Source organism: Rhinopithecus bieti, unplaced genomic scaffold, assembly GCF_001698545.2.
Source record: "Rhinopithecus bieti isolate Rb0 unplaced genomic scaffold, ASM169854v2 scaffold_13352, whole genome shotgun sequence".
NCBI lineage: Eukaryota > Metazoa > Chordata > Mammalia > Primates > Cercopithecidae > Rhinopithecus > Rhinopithecus bieti.
The window spans coordinates 673,331-694,957 of NW_016808026.1; the positions used below are offsets into that span (position 1 = coordinate 673,331).

The 21,627-nt window shown below is 34.8% G+C and overlaps 1 protein-coding gene across 17 annotated transcripts in view; it reads left to right on the forward strand.

The window, feature by feature from the left end:
• The window catches only part of RIMS2 (regulating synaptic membrane exocytosis 2), a 780,622-nt gene that overhangs the window by 477,438 nt on the left and 281,557 nt on the right, over nt 1–21,627 (forward strand). For all 17 annotated transcript variants that reach the window (XM_017885186.1, XM_017885169.1, XM_017885171.1 and 14 more), the window contains 2 exons: nt 1,981–2,049; nt 16,807–16,963. In XM_017885186.1, coding sequence (XP_017740675.1) covers nt 1,981–2,049; nt 16,807–16,963 — 226 coding nt within the window. The remainder of the gene's footprint in view (nt 1–1,980; nt 2,050–16,806; nt 16,964–21,627) is intronic.

Consider the following 21,627-nt stretch of genomic DNA (forward strand, 5'->3'; position numbering starts at 1 on the left):
AAAAAAAAAAAAAAAAAAAAAAAAAACCACTAATTTTAAAAGAAAATACTGAACTTAATAACCTGTTTTCGTCAGAATGTCGGAAGATGAGACAATTAGAGGGAACTGAATTGGAGTATGTTTAACTTATATAGGGTTAATATCAAACAGATAAAATCTCAATCTAGAAAGGAATCAATACAAATTTGAAGGAGGCAGCATTTACAAACTAATATGCCACTTCTCCCATGTACCCACACACGGTACAGCTTACAAAGGCTGATTAAAATAAACATCATTTGCTGTTGTCATTTTTGATCTGATTTTTTACAAATACCGAAAACTTGTAATCTTTCTGTTCTGGAGTGCACCTGACGTAGTAAACCTATCCTTGCCCATTTACAGACAAGCTGGGTAGCAATTCTCCTTAAGTTCTCCTCAATAGCCCATTCATGTGATACCCCTTCTGTCCCAAGTCTTTTTAGAATGTATGTCTGAATTCTGTAAATGCTTTTGTGCCCAGTCTGTTGCGATGTTGTCAGGTAATTCTAGTTTAATATCTATTGGGGCTATAAAAGCTTCAGATTTGATCATGTCTAAAGCTTTATGAACATAAGCATTTGGAATGAAAATAATAGAAAGAGTTCATTCAGTAGGGCCATATGATAAAAAAGATAGGTGTCTTCTTCCTCACCATTATAAGGAGAAAATGAGAACTTCAGTTTCTGGCAGTAGAGACTTTCCCTGCTGGCAAAGCACAGGTAGTAAAATAAACAAATGAAAAAATTTATCGGGTGCCTCCAAGAGTAGGTTGTAAATACTTGAGGGTAATTCTGGGACATTTTAATGATCTCTGCCTTAGACACCTCATGCAATGTGAGTTCTCAGTGTTTTATAAACCATACATGAAAGCACTTATTTTCTGATAAAACTGATTTACATGTAAAAAATAATGTGTACTGTAAGAAAATAGACAATATCTTTTTGAAATAGCAACACTGTCTTCATTCATTAAATGTTTTCTGATACCAAGGAAGGGAAAAAATGCTTTAATAAAGAATTCTGTTGTGTAGGGTGTGTCTGTTCCTGAAGCACATGGAGGTGAAAAATATTTAAAAACAAATAACCACAGGTTTGTTTTTATATGCAATAATTTCATATTTAAGCGTGTAGTCAATCTGCTTTAGCTCTTAAAGCTCTGGTTGATTTAGTTTGATGCTATTTTTGCCATAGTAAGATTCACATTTAAAAATTTTGCTATAGATTTGTTTTGTGAGGAAAACACAAACATGGTGCTCTTGAATTGTAATAACTATGAGTGCCTTTCCTAGTTTATTTCATAGAAAACATACCAAAATTCACAATTTTTATGTATTAGTATTGTGAATGACTTTTTTCTTATTGTCTTTTCAAAGCAATAGAGAAATAACTAAACTACATAGTTTTTTTTTTTAAAGGATATTTAAGATGTCTTAAGTGAGTTTGCTTTCTGAATTATGCTTTCTCTCCATGAGCATGAAAAATAAGGAATTGACCATAGTCAATGTATTGGTCATGCATATTAGAAAAAGACGCATTAATGCATTGGAATATGACACACTGTGTTTTGAAATTTATCTGATCTTAAGTGTCTTTATCCATAAGCATCTAAAATTAACTTGACTTATCTATTTTCTAATATATTTTATCAGTGTTGGATAACTTACATGTATTATTTAGTATTTAATGTTATTTTAAGCTTTAAACCATTTAGGAACTTTATCTTATATATTTCCAGAATAATAATTATATAAATTGTTAACTCCTCATTACCCATATCCTCACATCATGAAATGTATGTGAAAATAAATGACGATAAGCTCATAATGACTTTTCTTCTGTACACATTTTTTGTTATTAGCTGATTCATTCAGAATATTTTCATTTGTTTTTCAGGTGTTTGGGGAATTTTCTTCCCTAAATAATCAGAATTTTTAATTATTGCTGTTGTTTACTTCATAGGGTCAAAGAGAATAAGTGATAGTGAAGTCTCTGACTATGACTGTGATGATGGAATTGGTGTGGTATCAGGTAAGAATTTTAGAATTATTTTATAGTATTAAAACTGGAGTACAATTTATCATCATTTACCATAAAAGTAAATAAGTAAAAGAGAAAGAAATAACTCACCTCCTCACCCTCCAAAACAGCCTATGGCAACCTATGACAACTTAAACCCCTGAGTAATCCCAATTGCTGGAACACCTGTACCAATTAGACTGAATAGTCTTGAAAGATGCCATATAAGTAGATCTCAATAAATTTTCTATTTTAAGACAATAATAAGGATTTTACAATAAATTGGAAGAGTTCTTGCATAATTCAGACTTTTTTATACTACACTAATATGGTGGAAAAAAGATGAAATCTTTTTTATGTAACCACCATATCTAAATATGTCAAATATTTAAATGAGAGTTTTGAAACTTTAAAATTGTTTTATATTAAATATCACATACAGCTAGATTTTGAAATTATAGTATTGTAGTTTAACGTATTTGCCTCATTTTAAAGTTAGAAATTTATCCAATGATTTAATATTTTAGGTAAGTATATATCTTTTCTCAAGTTCTGATGACAATGTTTACATGTAATATGCTTATTGTAAAAAAAAGTATTCTATTCCTTTTGAAGTTAAATAACCTAATAGATTTCATAATTATGACTAATTTTACTCTAAAGAAAATATATGTAAGACATGCCACAGTTGCATTAGTGATTGATAATTTTTTTTGCCAATTTTGTTAAAATCAGTTAGCATGCCTTTATCACTGTACCACTTTTTAAAAACTCAATGACTATTTTTTCCCTTTCTTTGTACTAAGGGTGAACAGTATAAGACTACAAAAATTCTTTTCATGTATTATGGTTTAGAAGAGTTAAAACTCATAAAGTAGTTTTGAGAAATATTTCTCATGATCGCTTTCTTGGAGATCATTAAATATTTTTCCTATTTGTATTCTATTCCTTTGTTATTTGACTATTCCATTTCTTATCTTTTGTAAATATCTAGTCCATCAGGTTTTCTTCATCCAAATTATTTCCATTCAGATCGTTCATCTTGATGCCGTTTTGGGATGTTTCTATCCTTTTATTTTCTGTTTTCAAGATAACAGAGAAGTATTTATTTAATATGATCATTTTAAGTTTTTCCCTTCTATAAAAGGAGTTGTATTTTTTGATAAAATTGTTTATTTTTCATTTATTTGTGTTAATAGTTTCTGGAATAATTTTTTGATACTACAGAATTGTGTTTAGAAACCCTCCCCACTTTGAACTCAAAGTGCTTACTCTGGATTCATTAAGTCTCTTAATATGAAAAACATTCTTTCCTGTCTTGACATTATTGTTATTATTATTTTTCCAGTCAGAAACTGTCTGGTGAATCATTTAATAAGACTGAAAAGACTGCCATGAAATATCCTATTTTTTGCTATTTTGAAATCCAATGTGATTTTGAGAAATAGATTTTTAATGATATACTACACTTTATTTTTTATTGATTGATTGATTGATTTTTCAGACAGGATCTCACTCTGTTGCCCAGGCTGGAGTGCAGTAGTGCAATCACAGCTCACTGTATCCTCAATTTCCCCAGGCTCATTTGACCCTCTCACCTCAGCCTCACCAGTAGCTGGGACTACAGGTGCACACTACCTAGTGTGTGTACTGACTAGGGTCACTAACTAGGGCACCTTACCTATTGTGTGTACTAACTAGGACTAACTAGTCCCTTATTTTTTCTAAGCCCAGTTAAATTTTGGATATACTACACTTTAACAATACCTTTAGTACTCAAAAATTAGTATGATGGTATTGTAGTTTCTGAAATTATGGTACATGTAGTTTTTTTTTCATAACCCATCACTTGAGTAAATGCTGTAGGAATTACATTTACGTAAGACTTATGATAACCAAGACTTAAACATATATTCATTCTGTTAAATATTTTTCTTACATTTCTTCTTTATGGCCTTTTCATTTTACAGCTCTAATATTGAGTTTTAATAGAGAATAAATGCTTTAATCAGTAGCTTATCAAATAATGTAAGGGCCACCAGATAAAATAAATAATATATTTTCTGGGTAAAGCAACCCGCATGTGAAATGCAGTGTATACATGTACAAAATGCACACCCCACCTCTCTTAATAATATTTAAACACATAGTATGAGTCAATAAACCAGCAAAATCTATTGATAGTTTGTTGCTTATATGCAGAGATTTCTTTCCAATTGCACATTGAATAAGGTCAAATTCAGAGTATCAATTACAATCATTCATAATAAACCTGAGCTATCAAAATTGTTTTTTTTTTTTTTTTTTTTTTTTTTTTTGAGGCGGAGTCTTGCTCTGTCACCCAGGCTGGAGTGCAGTGGCCGGATCTCAGCTCACTGCAAGCTTCCCCTCCCGGGTTCCCGCCATTCTCCTGCCTCAGCCTCCCAAGTAGCTGGGACTACAAGCGCCCGCCACCTCGCCCGGCTAGTTTTTTTTGTATTTTTTAGTAGAGACGGGGTTTCACTATGTTCGCCAGGATGGTCTCGATCTCCTGACCTTGTGATCCGCCCGTCTCGGCCTCCCAAAGTGCTGGGATTACAGGCTTGAGCCACCACGCCCGGCCCAAAATTGTTCTTAAGTAGGAACTGTTTCGACCAACTTATTCAGTTTTTCTAAGCTTGCAAGGCAGATGTCTCAAAAACTAACTATGCCAGAAGTAATATTTTGCATGTGTTTTTTTAAATTTTAGGGCAGCATTAGTTTATAGCAAAATTGAGAGGAAGGTATACAGATTTCCCATATGTCTTCCTACCCGAACACATTCATACCCTCTCCCATTATCAACCTCCTCCACCAAACTGGTATGTTTGTTACAACTGATGAACCTACTTTGACACATCATAATCACCCATGGTCCATAGTTTACACGGGGGCTCACTCTTGGTGTCAAACATTCATTGGGTTTGGACAAATGGATAATGACATGTATCCATCATTATATATCATGCAGAATATTTTCACTGCCTTAAAAATTCATCTTTCCCTTTCTCCTAACCCCTGGCAATTATTGATCTTCTTACTGTCTCCATAGTTTTGCCTTTTCCAGAATGTCATATAGTTGGAATCATACAGTTTGTAGCCTTTTAGACAGGCATCTTTCACTTAGTAATATGCTTTGTCTTTTCATGGTTTGATAGCTCATTTATTTTTAGTGCTGAATAATATTCCACTGTCTGGATATACCACAGTTTGTTCATTGATTCATCTACTGAAGGGCATCTTGGTTGCTTCCAAGCTTTGGCAATTATAAATAAAGCTGCTATAAACATCTGTTTGCAGGTTTTTGTGTGTACATAACTTTTCAACTCCTTTTCGCAAATGCCAACCAGCACAATTGCTGGATCGTATGGTAAGAGTATAGTTTTGTAAGAAACTTCCAAAACATCTGTACCATTTTGCTTTCCCATCAGCAATGAATAAGAGTTCCTGTTGTTCCACATCTTGCCAGCGTTTGGTGTTGTCAGTGTTCTGACCATTCCAGTGGGTGTATAGTGGTATCTCATTGTTTTTGTTTGCATTTGCCTGATGACATATGAGGTTAAACATCTTTTCATATGCTTATTTGCCATCTATTTAATTTCTTTGGTGAGGTGTCTGTTCAGGTCTTTGGCCCATTTTTTTTTCATTGGGTTGTTTGTTTTCTTGTTGAGTTTTAAGAGTTCTCTGTATATTTTGGACAACAGTCCTTTATAAAATGTGTCTTTTACAAATATTTTCTCTCTTCTGTAAAGCAGGAATTCTCTTGACATTGTCTTTTGCAGGGCAGTTTTAATTTCAGTGAAATTCAGGTTATTAATTATTTCTTTCATCAATCATGCCTACACTATTATATCTAAAAATTTATCGCAATACCCAAGGTTATTTATGTTTTCTCCTATGTTACCTTCTAGGAGTTTTATTATTTTGCATTTTATATTTACATATATGATGCATTTTGAGTTAAATTTTTGAAGAGTGTAATGTCTGCATCTAGGTTCCCTTTTTTGCATGTTGACATCCAATTGTTCCAGCACGATTTGTTGAAAAGACCATCATTGCTCCATTGTATTGCTTTTGCTTTTATGTTGCCAGAGATCAGTTCAATATATTTATATCAGCTTATTTCTAGGCTGTCTATATGTTCTATTGATTTATTTGTCTATTCGTTGACCAATCAGTACCACAGTGACTTGATCACTGTAATTTCATTGTAAGTATTGAAAAGTCAGTGTCAATTCTCCAACTTTGTTCTTCTCCTTCAATACTGTGTTGAATCTTCTGTCTTTTGCTTCTCCATATGAACTCTGGAATCTGGTTATTAGACTCCACAAATTGATATGCTGAGATTTTGACTGAGATTGCTTTGAATCTGTAGGTCAAGTTGGGAAGATTGGACATCTTGACAATATTGAGTATTTCTTTATATGGAATATCTATTTATTTAGTTCTTTTTTATTTCATTCATCAGAGTTTTGTTATTTTTCTCATGTAGATCTCATATATATTTTGTCAGATTATACCTAAGTATTTCATTGTTGGGGACTGCTAATGTAAATGGTGTTGCATTTTTAATTTCACTTGTTCATTGCTCATATATAGGAAAGGTATTGACTTTGGAATATTAACCTTATATCCTACAACATTTCTATACTCACTTATTAGTTCCTGGAGCTTTTTGTTTATTTGTTTCAATTCTTTTGTGTTTTTACATCGACAATCATGGCATCACAAAAAGAGTTTTATTTCTTTCTCCCTAATCTGTATGCATGTATTTTCTTTTCTTTCTTATTGAATTATCAAAGTACTTCCAGTACAGTGTTGAATGCAAGTGGTGAGAGTGGACATACTTACCTTGTTTCTGATCTCAGTGGGAAAGTTTTGAGTTCTTTTTTTACTGGTAAATATGATGTTAGCTGTAGGGTTTTTTTGTAGATATTCTACATCCGCTTGAAGAAGATCCCCCATATTCCTAGTGTACTGGGAGTTTTTAGTAAATTCAGGATGTTGTCAGATTGTCTCTTCTCCATCTATTGATTTAGTCATGTGATTTTCTTTATAGCCTGATGATGTGGTGGATTACATTAATTGATTTTTGAATGTGGAACCAGCTTTGGGTATCCAAGATTAATCCCACTTATTGTGTATAATTCCTTTTATACATTGTTGGATTCAGTGTGCTAACATTACATTGATAATTTTTGCATTGATGTTCATGAGAGATATGTTCTTTTCTTTTAATGTCTTTGTCTGGTTTTGATATTGAGGTAATACTGGCCTTATAAAATGAGTTAGAGAGTAGTCTCTTTGGTTCTGTTCTCTGAAAAAGATTGGAGAAAAGTGGAATAATTTATTTCTTAAATGTTTGGTAGAATTCACCAGTGAACCCATCTGGACTTTGTTGCTTTCCATTTTAGAAGGATATTAATTATTGATTCAATTTATTTAATAGATGTAGGCCTGTTCAGGTTGTCTATTTTTGTTTGAGTTTGACATAACTGTGTCTTTCAAGGAATTGGTCTAGTTTCATCTACATTATCAAATTTGTGGGCATAGAGTTTTCATAATATTCCTTTATTATCCTTTTAATGTCCATGGGATCTGTAGTGATGTCCCCTTTTTCATTTCTGATATTAGCAATTTTTATATCCTCTTTCTCTTAATTAGCGTGGCTAGAGGCTAATTTATTCTATTAATCTTTTCAAAGAACCAGATTTTGGTTTTGTTGATTTTCACTATTGATTTTCTGTTTTCAATTTTATGGACCCTAATTCTACTATTTATTTTTTTTTTTTTTTTTTTTTTTTTTTTTTTTTTTTTTTTTTTTTAGTAGAGACGGAGTTTCACTGTGTTAGCCAGGATGGTCTCAATCTCCTGACCTTGTGATCCGCCCGTCTCGGCCTCCCAAAGTGCTGGGATTACAGGCGTGAGCCACCGCGCCCGGCTAACTGCTTACTTTGCATTTAATTTGCTCCTCTTTTTCTATATTTCTGAGATAGAAATTTAGATTATTGATTTTAGGTATTCCTTTTTTTCTAATATACATATACATTCAGTACTATAAATTTTCTTCTAAGTGCTGCTTTCACTGCATCCCACAAATTTTGATAAATTGTTTTCATTTTTATTTATTTAAAGATATTTTTAAATTTCTCTTGAGATTTCTTTCTTGCCCCATGTGTTATTTAGAAGTATATTATTTAATATGCACATACTTGGGGATTTTGCAGTTGTGTTTCTGTTACTGCTTTCTAATTTATTGTCATTGTAGACTCAGAGCAGCATTGTATGTTTTAAAAATTAATTTGCTAAGGTGTGTTTTATAACCCAGAATATGCTCTATTTTAGTGAATGTTCCAGGTGAACTTAAGAAGAATGTGTATGCTGCTAATTTTTGATGATGTAGTCCATAAATGTTGATTATATCCAGTTGATGGTGTTTTTGAGTTCACTTATCTTCTTACTGATTTTCTGCCTGCTTGATCTGTTTTTTTGTTTGTTTGTTTGTTTTGAGATAGAGTTTCACTCTTGTTGTCCAGGCTGGAGTGCAACAGTGTGATCCCAGCTCACTGCAACCTCCGCTTCCCAGGTTCAAGTGATTCTCCTGCCTCAGCCTCCCAAGTAGCTGGGATTACAGGCGTGCACCACCACGCCTGGCTAATTTTTTTTTTTTTGTATTTTTAGTAGAGACAGGATTTCTCCATTTTGGTCAGGTGGGTCTCGAACTCCTGACCTCACGTAATCCACCAGCCTCAGCCTCCCACAGTGCTGGGATTACAAGCATGAGCCACCATGTCCAGCCTGTTTGTTTTGCTTTTTGAGACAGGGTCTGGCTCTATCACCCAGGCTGGAATGCAGTGGTGCAATCTTGGCTTACTGCAACCTCTGCGTATCAGGCTAAAGCGGATCTGTTCATTTCTGACAGAGGGGTGTGGTAATCTCCAACTATAATGGTGGATTCTTCTATTTCTCTATGTCCTTCTATCAGTTTTTGCCTGACATATTTTGATACTCTTCTTGTTAGAGGTATACACATTATGAATTGTTATGTCTTCTTGAAGAATTGGCTCCTTTATCTTTATGGAATGTCCTTCTTTATCCCTGATAACTTTTTTGCTGTCATGTCAGCTTTATCTAAAATTAATGTACCTGCTTCTGCTTTCTTCCTACTCCTGCCTTTTTTTTTTTTTTTTTTTTAAACAGAGTCTGGCTCTGGCTCTGTCACTTAGGCCCCCGGCTGGAATGCAGTGGTACAATCTCAGCACACTGCAGACTCCACCTCCTGGGTTCAAGCAATTCTCCCATCTCAGCCTCCTGAGTAGCTGAGACTACAGGCATGGGCCACCACATCTGGCTAATTTTTGTATTTTTAGTAGAGATGAGGTTTCACCATGTTGGCCAAGCTGGTCTCAAACTCCTGACCTTAGGTGATCTGCCCACCTCAGCCTCCCAAAGTGCTGGGATTATCATGCCCTGCCTACTCCTGACTTCTTTTGATTAGTATTACCATAGTACTTTTTTTTCATTCATTTAATTTATATGATTGTTTTCATTTAAAGTGGGTTTCTTATATAGTTGAGCCTCTTTTTTTAATTGACTCTGACAGTCTCCTTTAGTTAGTGCGTTTAAGTGAGTTACGTTTAAAATGATTATTGATATAGTTGGATTAATATCTACTGTTTTTGCTACTGTTTTCTTTGTTTATTTTGTCTTCTATTCTTTTCAGTTTTTTTTTTTTTTAATTGAGGATTTCATATGATTCTGTTGTCTTTCCTTCCTTGGCATATCAGTTATACTTCTTTTCCTTACCTTTTTTTGGGTAGGTATTCTAGAGTTTGTAGTAGCCATTTGCAATTAATACAAGTCCGCTTTCAAATAATTTTTCATAGGTAGTGTTAGTATCATATACTTAGAAAATCCCAATTTCTTCCTCCCACTTCTTGTATCATTGCTGTCATTCATTTGACTTAAATTTAAGCATACATAATTGAATACATAGTTGCTATTATTACTTTGAATAAATTCTTATCTGTTAGATAAATTAAGAATAAGAAAAATAAAAGTTTTCAATTTTACTTTCATTTATTCCTTCTTCAGTGTTCTTTCTTTCAATATGTAGCTTTGAAATTCTGAGCTATGTTTTTTTCCTTCTCTCTAAAGAAAATCAGTTTAATATTTCTTGTAATATTGTTCTACTGGCAACAAATTCCAAATTTTTGTTTGTCTGTGAAAGTCTCTTTCTCCTTCACTTTTGAAGGATAATTTCACAGGTCATAGGATTCTAGGTTGGTGGTTTTTTTCTCCCAAGCCTTTAAATATTTCACTCCGCTCTCTTCTTACTTGCTGCGTAGCTTTTCTAGAAAAATCATTTGTAATTCTTATCTTTGTTCTTCTACAGAGGAGTGTTTTTTTCTTTTTCTCTGTCTTCTTTCAATAGTTTTTCTTTTTTCTCTCTGTTGTTGTTATTATTTTGCATTTGTCCTGCTTGGTGTTCTCTGAGCTCCCTAGATCTGTAGTCTGTGGCTTGGTTCCTGACATTAATTTGGGGAAATTTTCAATCATTATTCTTTCAAATCTTCTGTTTCTTTCTCTCTTTCTTCTCTATCTGGTATTCTCATTACAAATATGTTATACCTTGTGTAGTTGTTCTACAATTCTTGAATGTTCTTTTCTGTTATTTTTTCAGTCCTTATTCTCTTTGCTTTTCAATTTTTGAAGTTTTTATTGACATATCCTCAAGTTCAGAGATTCTTTTCTCAGCTGTGTTCAGTCTACTAATAAGCCCATCAAAGGCATTCTTCGTTTCTATTACAGGTATTTCTTTTATCTCTGGCATTTCTTTTTAGCTCTTAGAATTTCTGTCTTTCTGCTTACATTGCTCATCTGTTCCTGCAAGCTGTCCACTTTGTTTATTAGAGCCCTTCATATATTAATCATAGTGGTTTTAAATTCTCAGTCTTATAAATCCAGCATTCCTGCTATATCTGATTCTGACACTTGCTCTTTTTACCCAAATTGTTTTTGCCTTTTGGTATGTAATTCTTTCTCCCTTCCTTCCTTCCTTCCTTCCTTCCTTCCTTCCTTCCTTCCTTCCTTCCTTCCTTCCTTTCTCTCTTTCTTTCTCTCTTTCTTTCTGTCTCTGTCTCTCTCTCTCTCTCTCTTTCTCTGTTTCTTTTTTTGACAAGGGCTCACTCTGTCACCCAGGATGGAGGGCAGTGGCACTATCCCAACTCACTGCAACCTCTGCCTCCCAGGCTCAAGTGAGTCTCCCCGCTTCAGCCTCCTTACTAGCTGGGACCATAGGTGTGCACCATCATGTCCAGTTAGTTTTTGTATTTTTTAATAGAGACAGGTTTTCTCCATGTTGCCCAGACCGGTCTTCAACTCCTGGCCTCAAGTAATCTACCTGCCTTAGCCTTCCAAAATGGTGAGCCACCATCCCCAGCCTGTAATTGTTTTTTCTTGATAACTTTTTATCGATAGGCAGACATGATGTGCTGGTTAAAAGAAATTGATGTAAATAAGCCTTTAGTAATGTGCTGGTAAGGTGGGGAAAGGGAAGCATTCTATATTCCTACAATTAGGTCTCAGTCTTAGTGAACCTGCGGATTGTGAAAATTACAAGTGGTTCTCATTTTTTCCCTCCTCCCTTAGGTGGAACAAGATGGTTAGAGTGGGCTGGAATTGTTTCCTTCTCCTGTGTGGAAGGCAAGAGTGGACTAGATTTGGGTATTTCCCTTCTCCCAGGTTGGTTAGGCTTTAGTTAATTAGTTTCCCCTGAGGGAAAGTCTTGTTAAGAAAAGCAGAGCATTCTGGAGTATTTCAAAATGGTTCCTGTTTCCCTCTCCCTCCCGGAAACAAGAGGAGATTTTTCTTCAATATTTACTGTGGGAACCTGGTGGAGTTCTTAGAGGTAAGTCTAACAATATTGTAGGAGACCTCAATGACTAGGTTCCCGTGGAGCTTATAACTCTCAGACTTGTTCTTAACTGATCCTCTAGCAATTTGTCATTTGAAGGTCAAGTTTTCCTACTCTGGCACTGGTTCCCACACTGCTTTCACCTCATGAGTATCTTCTCCAAAAGCTGTGACTCCCTGTTTTCACCTGTCTGTCTCTTCAATCTTGGGGGCAGTTGTTTGCCCTGTGTCATCCCTCTTTTACAGATCCAAGAAAATTTGTTGCTTTTTCAGTCTGTTCAGCTTTTTATTTGTTGTTAGGACAGAGTGAAAACATTACAAGCTCCTTAGAAACTAGAAGTTCCTCCATGTGTTCTTTATTTGGCTTATTCTGATACCAAGTCTTTTTAAGTCAGAAGTAACTTTGACATTTGCATTGTTAATATTCTTTAAAGTAAGTTGAAACTTTGATATGGAAATTTTTCCCAAGTTAGCAATTCTATTTGCCCCGACAGTATACTGAGCAACAGGAATGGGAATGGTTATAGACCATCCCTTTTAACCTATTGATGCACTTCACAACTTGAATAGACTACATATAGATAAAATACCAAATCTAGTCATGTAAAATTTTAGAATTATTTTCTACTGTGACCTGAAACAATACATACAAATGTAAATAATTTCTTTCCCATTGAAAAGGTTGAGGATTTAATTATGTCTAATTTTGGAGAGATACTTGTATATTTATTTTTAATCTCCATGTGACTGCATCATTTGAGTTCTTGAAGTAACTTCTCCTTTTCTCAGTAGTATCTCTTAAAGTCAGTAACCAGACTTCTTTTCTATCTATGTATGTAATCTTTCCTTGGGTTATAATGATGATCTTTTTATAAATGACTTCCAAATGTTTAGCAACAGTCCTAACATCTTTCTCAAGATTCTTTTCAACATATTTAATATTTGACCTATGCAACTGAAACTACCCTCATTCCCCTTCTCCAAACTAGTCAACCTCAATAAACTTTTCTTACTCTTATCTTAGTAGTATAGTTTTTTTGTTTTTTTGTTTTTTGTTTTTCCTTTTGAGACAGAGTCTTGCTCTGTGGTCCAGGCTGGAGTGTAGTGGTGTGATCTTGGCTCACCGCAACCTCCACCTCCTGTGTTCAAGCAATTCTTCTGCCTCAGCCTCCTCAGTAGCTGGCATTACAGGCACGTGCCACCATTCCCAGCTAATTTTGTATTTTTAGTAGAGATGGGATTTCACCATTTGGCCAGTCTGGTCTTGAACTCCTGACCTCAAGGGATCTTCCCACCTTGGCCTCCCAAAGTGCTGGAATTACAGGCATGAGCCACCATGGCCAGCCAGTAGCATACTCTTGACTTCCTAATAGGCTAAATTAAAAAGTTAAGGTGCATTAATTGTTGCTCTTTTTTTGCTTTTTTATCTAGTCACAAAATGTAATTGATTCATGTTGGCATGGCCTGAACTCTATTCTTGGATCTTTCCTCTCTCTTACTCCTTCTTGTAGTGATCTCAAGTCTGTTTAAAGTCCCATGCCTTTAAATAGTTATCTATATGCTAAAACTCCCAAATGTATATCTCCAGTCAATTCTACTTATTTTTTCTTTAAATCTTTATAGTTTACTGCCCACCTGACATCTTCACTTGGAAATGTAGTAGATATCTCCAGCTTAACATGTCCAAAACTAAACTTTTGATCCTTTCCACCAAACCATGTCATTTGATAACTTCATTCTTCTCCTTGAGTCAGAATTTTAGATTTGTTCTTGTCTCTTCTTTTTCTCTCTTGTCTCTCAAATCTTTCACAAAATTGTCTTTATTGCTATGCCTTCAAAATACATCCACTTCCATAATCTCCATTATCCTAGTTCAAGCTGCTGTTATTGCATGTATGATTTACTACCTTGTCTAGCCTTAAGCAAAAGTTAAAGCATGCACAATTTCTGCTTAAAACCCGCTAATGGGTTAAAATCACTCAGATTAAATGCCAAAATGTTTGCAATAATGTACAAGCCTCTACATAATCTTCCCTCTTCCCTCCAAATGTCTCCAATATCTGCTCTTCATCACTTGCTCCACTCCAAGCACCCTATCCTCCCTGCTGTTCTGTGAACATGTGAGATGCACTGCTACCTTGGGGCCTTTTCACTTGTCTTGGAACCCTTCTCACTGTGTTTATCAGCTTGGGAAAACATCTCATTCAATTCTTTCTGAAATGTCACCTTCTCAATTTGTGTTATCTAGTCTAACCACCCTATATAAAATTACAAAATGTCCTCCTCTTCTGGTATTTTGATTTTCCTTTTTCTTGTTCTGTTTTACTAAATGTATAGTATATATAGCCACTAGCTGTATGTGGTTATTTAAAGGAACTTAAAATAAACATGTTTAAATTTTAGATTCTCATTATACCATCCAGATTTCAAATGCTCAATAGTCATGTATGTCTAGTGGCTACCAAATTGGACAGCACTGATAGAAGAACATTCCATCATTTTAGAGTTCTGTTGGACAATACTGTTCTAAGTTTTATAAGAACAATTAATCTTGTTGCAATCTCTCTAACCTTCAGTATGAATTGTATACTGATGTCAGCTTCATCTTCCTAAAGTATTACTTCCATCATCAGAGCAGAATGTAGTATTGGGACACAGTGAGAGCACTGGAGTCAGAAATATCTTCTTTTAAGTCTCAACCCTGGTATTTGACACTTAATTTAGATTTTTTTTACCTCTGTTTTCTCAAATGAAAATGGAGGTAATATCTTCTTGGCAGAGTTGTTTTCTATTATATAGTGTATGTGTTCCTGGGAAAACCTTATGCTGTGCAAAATCATGGACTAAAAACAACAGAGCTCTGGAAAAAAAAGGTTAGGAAAGACCATTCAAAACTCATGCAGCTTTGAAAACTGAAGAGTAAAATTAAAATAACACAATTAAAAAGTCATGTTAAATTTTAAGCAATAAAAATATTTACTATATAATAGGAGTCTAAAATAAAATGAAGGTATCTAGATGAAAGTAGTATATCTAGATGGAAAGAAGGATAAGTCTGCAAAGTTATGAACTCAAGGGGACTATCCACAAACACCAGTAAAGATTCACTCAGTACATATATCTAAGACAGAGTTTGTGACCAAAGAGCCAAAAGGAGGAACATGAGATTCTTGGGATGAATGGGCATTGTGTGCAGTTCTGTATTTCTCTGGTTTGCTGCATCCCGCTGTGTTAGTGTACTTTACATTCAGCTGCAATTATTTGGAAGTTGTAGTGGACACTGTTGATGTTCCACCCTTATCCCCTTTACCAGCTCGTTTACTCATCCAGTTACGGGGAGTGTTGGTTGTTAACAACTCACAGCTGTCCCTCTCTCTGAAGAATTGCCTGGTCAAATGGGAACCACCTCATCCATAAGGTTAAACACCTTGCCGACTCTCCACTGGCAGTCTTTAGCCAGTGAGTGGCTAGCACAGGAGTACAAAAATCCAGGCCTCTTACCTTGAAGTCAGACCAACCCTGGGCAATCGTTCATGTTTCAGAGCATACAATTGGATCAGACTGAGAATACATCATTGCTTAGTTTCTTCCCTTTTTTCTTACCCTATTCTGCTCTTCTCCTTTTTCCTGAGGACACTACTTCACTTATCTATGTGCATGTGAATCCTTGTTTCTAGGGAATCTAATGTGAGATAATACTGTAAAACATTATCAGGATAGGAAATATCACATATGAACAGTTGTTTCTGAGTTATTTCTGAAGCAAATGTCATAACAGAACACTTTTTTAAAGTGCATAGCAGGGTTCCTAGCACATAGTAAAACATCAATTAATAATAACCACAAAGAGTATGATGAAGATAATGGTGGTGGTGGTGATAATATTACTTCCTGCTCAGGAATTTTCAGGCTCTTTCCATTACCAACCTCATGATGTTTTAGATATCTACAACTTGAGTCAAACTTACTTTTCCTGCTCATTTCCATACTGCTGCCCCACATTGAACTGTTGTTTTTCTGCCAACTTAGAAGTCCTTCTACTTTCCTTCCATCTGTCCACAACACCAATTGCTTTCTAGTACTCTTTTAGATAGTATCTCTTCTAATATTCTTTGTGTAAATGTGTCAAATCACTGGGCTGTTACTTTCCTCTGATTTGTCGTATTTTTATTCTCAGACTTCTACTGTATATCAGCCCTGTCATATACTGTAAGAAAAATGGCAGCCAGGTGCAGTGGCATGGGCCTGTGGTTCCAGCTACTTGGGAGGCTGAGGTGGAAGGGTCATTTGAGGCTAGCCTAAGCAACATAGTGAGACCTCCATCTCATTTAAAAAAAAAAAAAGCAAAAGCCATTTACACATGTACTACAAATGGTATTCGGGGTGTTTTCTAAAACTTTCATGACTTAAAGAAATGATCTTAATGTTTAGGAGTTTTTTATGAGCTTAATAATTTTAAATAACAATTGTTAAGAATTATTTGAAGCTTTTCTAGGTCATTGAAGAGATGAAAATATTTTAGAATAAATTTGAGTCTTTTATTGGAGATGATTAACTGTATGTAAAATTTTAGTCTAAGTTTATGTAAAAGCTTTACCCAGCATAATGCCTTAGATATAGTAACTATTTAAATATTTGGATATCTGTCATTCCTTTTTAATTTTGTATTCATAAAATGTTTTGTCATAATATTATGGTTTATCCTTTATACTTTATATTGAATATATTAGAAGTCTTTCAACTTCACCAACATTTTGTTTTTGAGTAAAGTACAAAAGATACAAAGGACTTAGTGTATATATATAACTATAATATTTATTAATTTTGTACCTTTAGATTATCGACGTGATGGTCGAGATCTTCAAAGCTCAACATTGTCAGTGCCAGAACAAGTAATGTCATCAAACCATTGTTCACCGTCAGGGTCTCCTCATCGAGTAGATGTTATAGGAAGGACTAGATCATGGTCACCCAGTGTCCCTCCTCCACAAAGGTAAGATAGACTACTCATTTTATTTGTAGGGTGGCTGTATTACTCAGAGGGACAAAACTAATAGGATATATGTATATATGAAAGGGAGTTATTAGGGAGAATTGGCTCATGTGATTATAAGACAAAGTCCCACCATAGGACTTCTGCAAGCTGGGGAAGGGAGAAGCCAGTAGTGGCTCAGTCTGAGTGTGAGTCCATTTTGAAAGCCTTAAAACCAGGGAAGCCGACGGTGCAGCCTTCAGTCTGTGGTCAAAGGCCTGAGAGCCACCAGCAACCCACCGGTGCAAGTTCCAGAGTCCAAAGGCCAAAGAACCTGGAGTTGGGTATCCAAGGGCAGGAGGAGTGAAAGGAGTCAACCAGCACAGGAAAAAGAAAGAAGCCAGAAAACTTAGCAAGCAAGGTTATCCCACCTTCTTCACCTGCTTTGTTCTAGCTACATTGGCAGCTGACTGGATGGTGGATTGGGTGGGTCTCCCTCTCCCAGTCCACATATTCAAATGTCAGTCTCCTCTGGCAACATCCTTACAGACACACCTAGAAACGATACTTTACCAGCCTAGGCATCTTTCATTCCATTCAAGTTGACACCTAATGTGAACCATCGCAATGGCATTATAGACCTATTTATCACGTATCATTAATAATCTCTAAAGATAAGAGATTCTTGTGGAAAAGAATTTAAGGAAAACAAGATGGTTTTATTTATTTAAGGAAAACAAAATGCTATTCAAGGAAAACAAGATGCTATACAATAACCTGCATAACGAGAGTAAAATGAAATATGACTTATTTTGTAATTTTAGACAACCTATATGTTATTTTATTTTAAGAGTTCAAAATAACTCAGAAGAACCAGTTTTCAATCACATATTGATGTGAGTATATCTAGGTAGAACCAACTAATTATATTCATGAATGATATAGATAATTGGTAATTTAATATATAGGAAAAAATGAAAATTTGACTGATGTTTAAAATTAGTAACAAATATCAGAATAATAATTTTTTTCTTTGTTTTTTTTTTTTTTGAGACAGAGTCTTGCTCTGTCCCCAGGCTGGAGTGCAGTGTTGCGACCTTGGCTCACTGCAGCCTCCGCCTCCTGGGTTCAAGCGAGTCCCCTTCCTTAGCCTCCCGAGTAGCTGGGATTACAGGCCACACCACCATGCCCAGCTAATTTTTTGTATTTTAATAGAGATGGGGTTTCACCATGTTGGCCAGGATGGTCTTGATCTCCTGACCTGGTGATCTGCCTGCCTTGGCCTCCCAAAGTGCTGGGTTTACAGGTGAGAATAATAATTTTTAAAAGCATGTGCAGTGGGACGAATGGCTCAGAAAATCTGCAGCTAGCAGTCTTACACTTACTAGAAATCTCTGATTAACCCAGTTAAGTACAGACAAGCTTAATGGAATAAGAATCATGCAAATAATAGATGAAGCTAACAAGAAATATGTGCATAATTTACATTGTACATACTTGGAATGTTTAAGAAATTTTGACTGGTTAGAATGACACACTTATACATCCTATTTTAAATAAATAATTGAGTATTTGACTAAGAATTTTAATTGAGTCTTAATTTTACACAGAATATTGGAATGTCTAAGAGAGCTTTAGATTTATTATGCTTGAAGGATATAAGCCACTAAAATAAGATTTATGTAACTTAGACAATTGCAGAAATTAAAAAGAATATCTGATATATTAAGTTGATGAACATGGTTTAAAATGTTTGAAGATGTTGAATTAACAAAGTTTATAAATGGGACCAAAATTATTAAACATTTTTTAAAAGTACTTAACTGTGGTACACTTATCAATATAATAACATGTGTAATCTGAAATTTAAAGTTTGAGAACTAGTTTTAAATTTGTAACTTTAATAAACTGAACCCTACCATCCTCTAGGAAAATAAAAGAATGCCGATGTACGAGGAAAAACAACAATGTTTTTGTTCTTTGTACACTCTACTCAACACAGAACACCTTTGTGACCAGATTTGTGGGTATTTTTTCCCACACCAAGCAACTTGCCAGCAGATAGCACCTAAGAATCCTATAATTCAGTTCAATTCTGACACTATACTCGAAATTGTATCAGATTTCACATGTTAAAGGGTTAAAGGCTCAGTCCCACAAGACTGTCCCCTACTTCAAATGCCAATTGCAAGTCCCAGATTGTGACCTATCCAGTTATAAATTGGAGTTTCCATAGCCCCTCTCCTTAATTTGATAGTTTACTTGGACAGCTCACAGAACTCAGTTAAACACTTTAATTATGTTTGCCAGTTTATTATAAAAGACATTTTTAAAAATGCAGATGAAGAAATGCATAGGATGAGATTTGGGCAACATGGAAGCTCATCAGATCTTGTTCAAAAGTTTCTATAGAATTTAATCTCCAGCCCTCAACCCTCTTTCTGTAGGTCAGTAGGTGGGGCTGAAAGTTCCAGCCCTGTAATCACTTGGTCTCTCTGTAGACTGGTCCCATCAAGAGGATATCCAGGGGACCCAACCTTAGCAATCATTAGCATAAACTCAGAAGTTATCAGAGGGGATCAGTAACAAAAGACACTATCACTTAAGAAATTCCAGTGGTTTTAGGAACTCAAGACAAAGACCAAATGTGTTTCATATTATATCACACTTTACTTTTATCAGGTGAAGAACATTTGAACAGTCCAATAGAAGATAGGAATATCTATCTTTTTAGATATCTACTGTTTTAGATCAGATTATGTTTCATATGATAGAAAGCCCATCATAACAGGAGCTCAAACATAAAGTGTTTATTCCGTGATGAAACAGAAGTGTGTAACTAGACAATCCAGGGCAAAAATGTTAGCTTAAAAAAAGGCATCATTGATAAATTATAGAGAGAAGTAACATTTTTAAAATACAAGTAACCTTATCATTCCTAAAATAAGATCCACTAACATATCACTCATAAGCAATGTCCTTAAAAGAACACAGAGAATATGAAAACAAAGGGATGAAAAAATATAATGAATATATATCAACTAAAAGGAAAGTAAGATCCCAATTTCAATCAGAAGAATAAAATGAATGCAATGTCAAAAGTGTCATAAAGGACAAAGAAATATATGTTCTAGGAAAAATTACTGAATTCAAAATATATAACCATTACTACCACTTTGAATTAGACAGTCTGTACTTTGCACAAAGACTGGACCAAAAGCCAAGAAAGGGCCAAACTGTAGCTAGAATTTTGCTCAATTGTATGCTCATAAGGCCATTTCTGTAAAGAAGCAGTACTTTTTCAAATTTGCCCTAAGGCATTATAAAACTAATAAAATACCTGGGTGTAATGATCATGGACAAATTTGTTCCTTAACATATAAAGAGCTTCTAAAGATAGGAAGCAACAACTGGTAGGGTTATAGAAAGAAATAAATAAACAATTTTAGTTGGAGGTTTTAACATATCTCTAACAGAAATCAATAATCAGGCCCCCCCCAAAAAAAATTAGCAATGACTTAGAAGGTTTGAATAATGTCAAATTTATTGTGTGACTCAACTATGCTATATTTTGTGTATATATCTTTTTGTGTATCTCAATATAAAATTACATACCATTAAAGCAAAGAATATAAATTATTTTAACACAACATAACTTTACAAAATAACTGGTAACAGAAACTCATTAAAAGTAAACCTCAATAAATCCCAGATAAATCATTTTCTCTGAATATTATTCAATAAACTTATAAAGCAATTTTGCAAAGATAGTTTTTAAATTCCTAGAACTTAGCTAAAATACTGTGAAATAACTTTTGATTATAAGTGAAATAATTGAGATATTAGGAAATATTAGGATTGAATGACAAATGAAAATGATGTAAGCATTTGTGGGACACAAGCAGTATTTAGGAAATTTTTATCTTAAAGGATATTTATCAAAAAATAGGAATGCTTCAAAATGATGAAAGAGGATATTACCTCACAACTGTTAGAATGGCTCTTATCAAGAGGCAAAAAATAATATGAGATGGCAAGGACGTGGAGAAAAGGGAACCCTGGTACACTATTGATTGCAATGTAAACTAATACAGTCATTATTTAATGAAAACAATATGGAGGTACCCGCCAAAAATTAAAATGGAACTACCATATGATTCAGTAGTTCCACTACCGAGTATCAAAGGATATGAAATCAGTATGTCAAAAAGATACCTGTGAGGGGACAAAGCAAGATGGTGGAATACCTACATCGTTCATATCTTCACAGGAATACCAAATTTTACCAGCTATCTGCACACTGAAAAGCACTATCACAAGACCCAAAAATCAGGTGAGCAAACACAGTACCTGGTTTTAACTTCATATGATTGGAAGTGACATTGAGGAGGGTTGGAGAGACAGTCTTGAATCACCAATGCCATCCTTCTCCTATCCCCCACCAACAGTTGTTCAACATGGAAAGTCTGTGCATTTGGGAGAGGAAGAGCACAGTGACTGGGGAACTGTATATTGAACTCAGTGTTGCCCTGTCATAGCAGAGAGCAAAACTGTGCTGGGCTCGGCCAGTGCCTGGATATGGAGGGAGCATTTGGACCAGATTTAACCGTAGAGGAATCACCCATTCCATCAGTCAGAACTTAAGTTTCTTAGCAAGCCATGCCACAGTGGGACAAAGTGCTCTG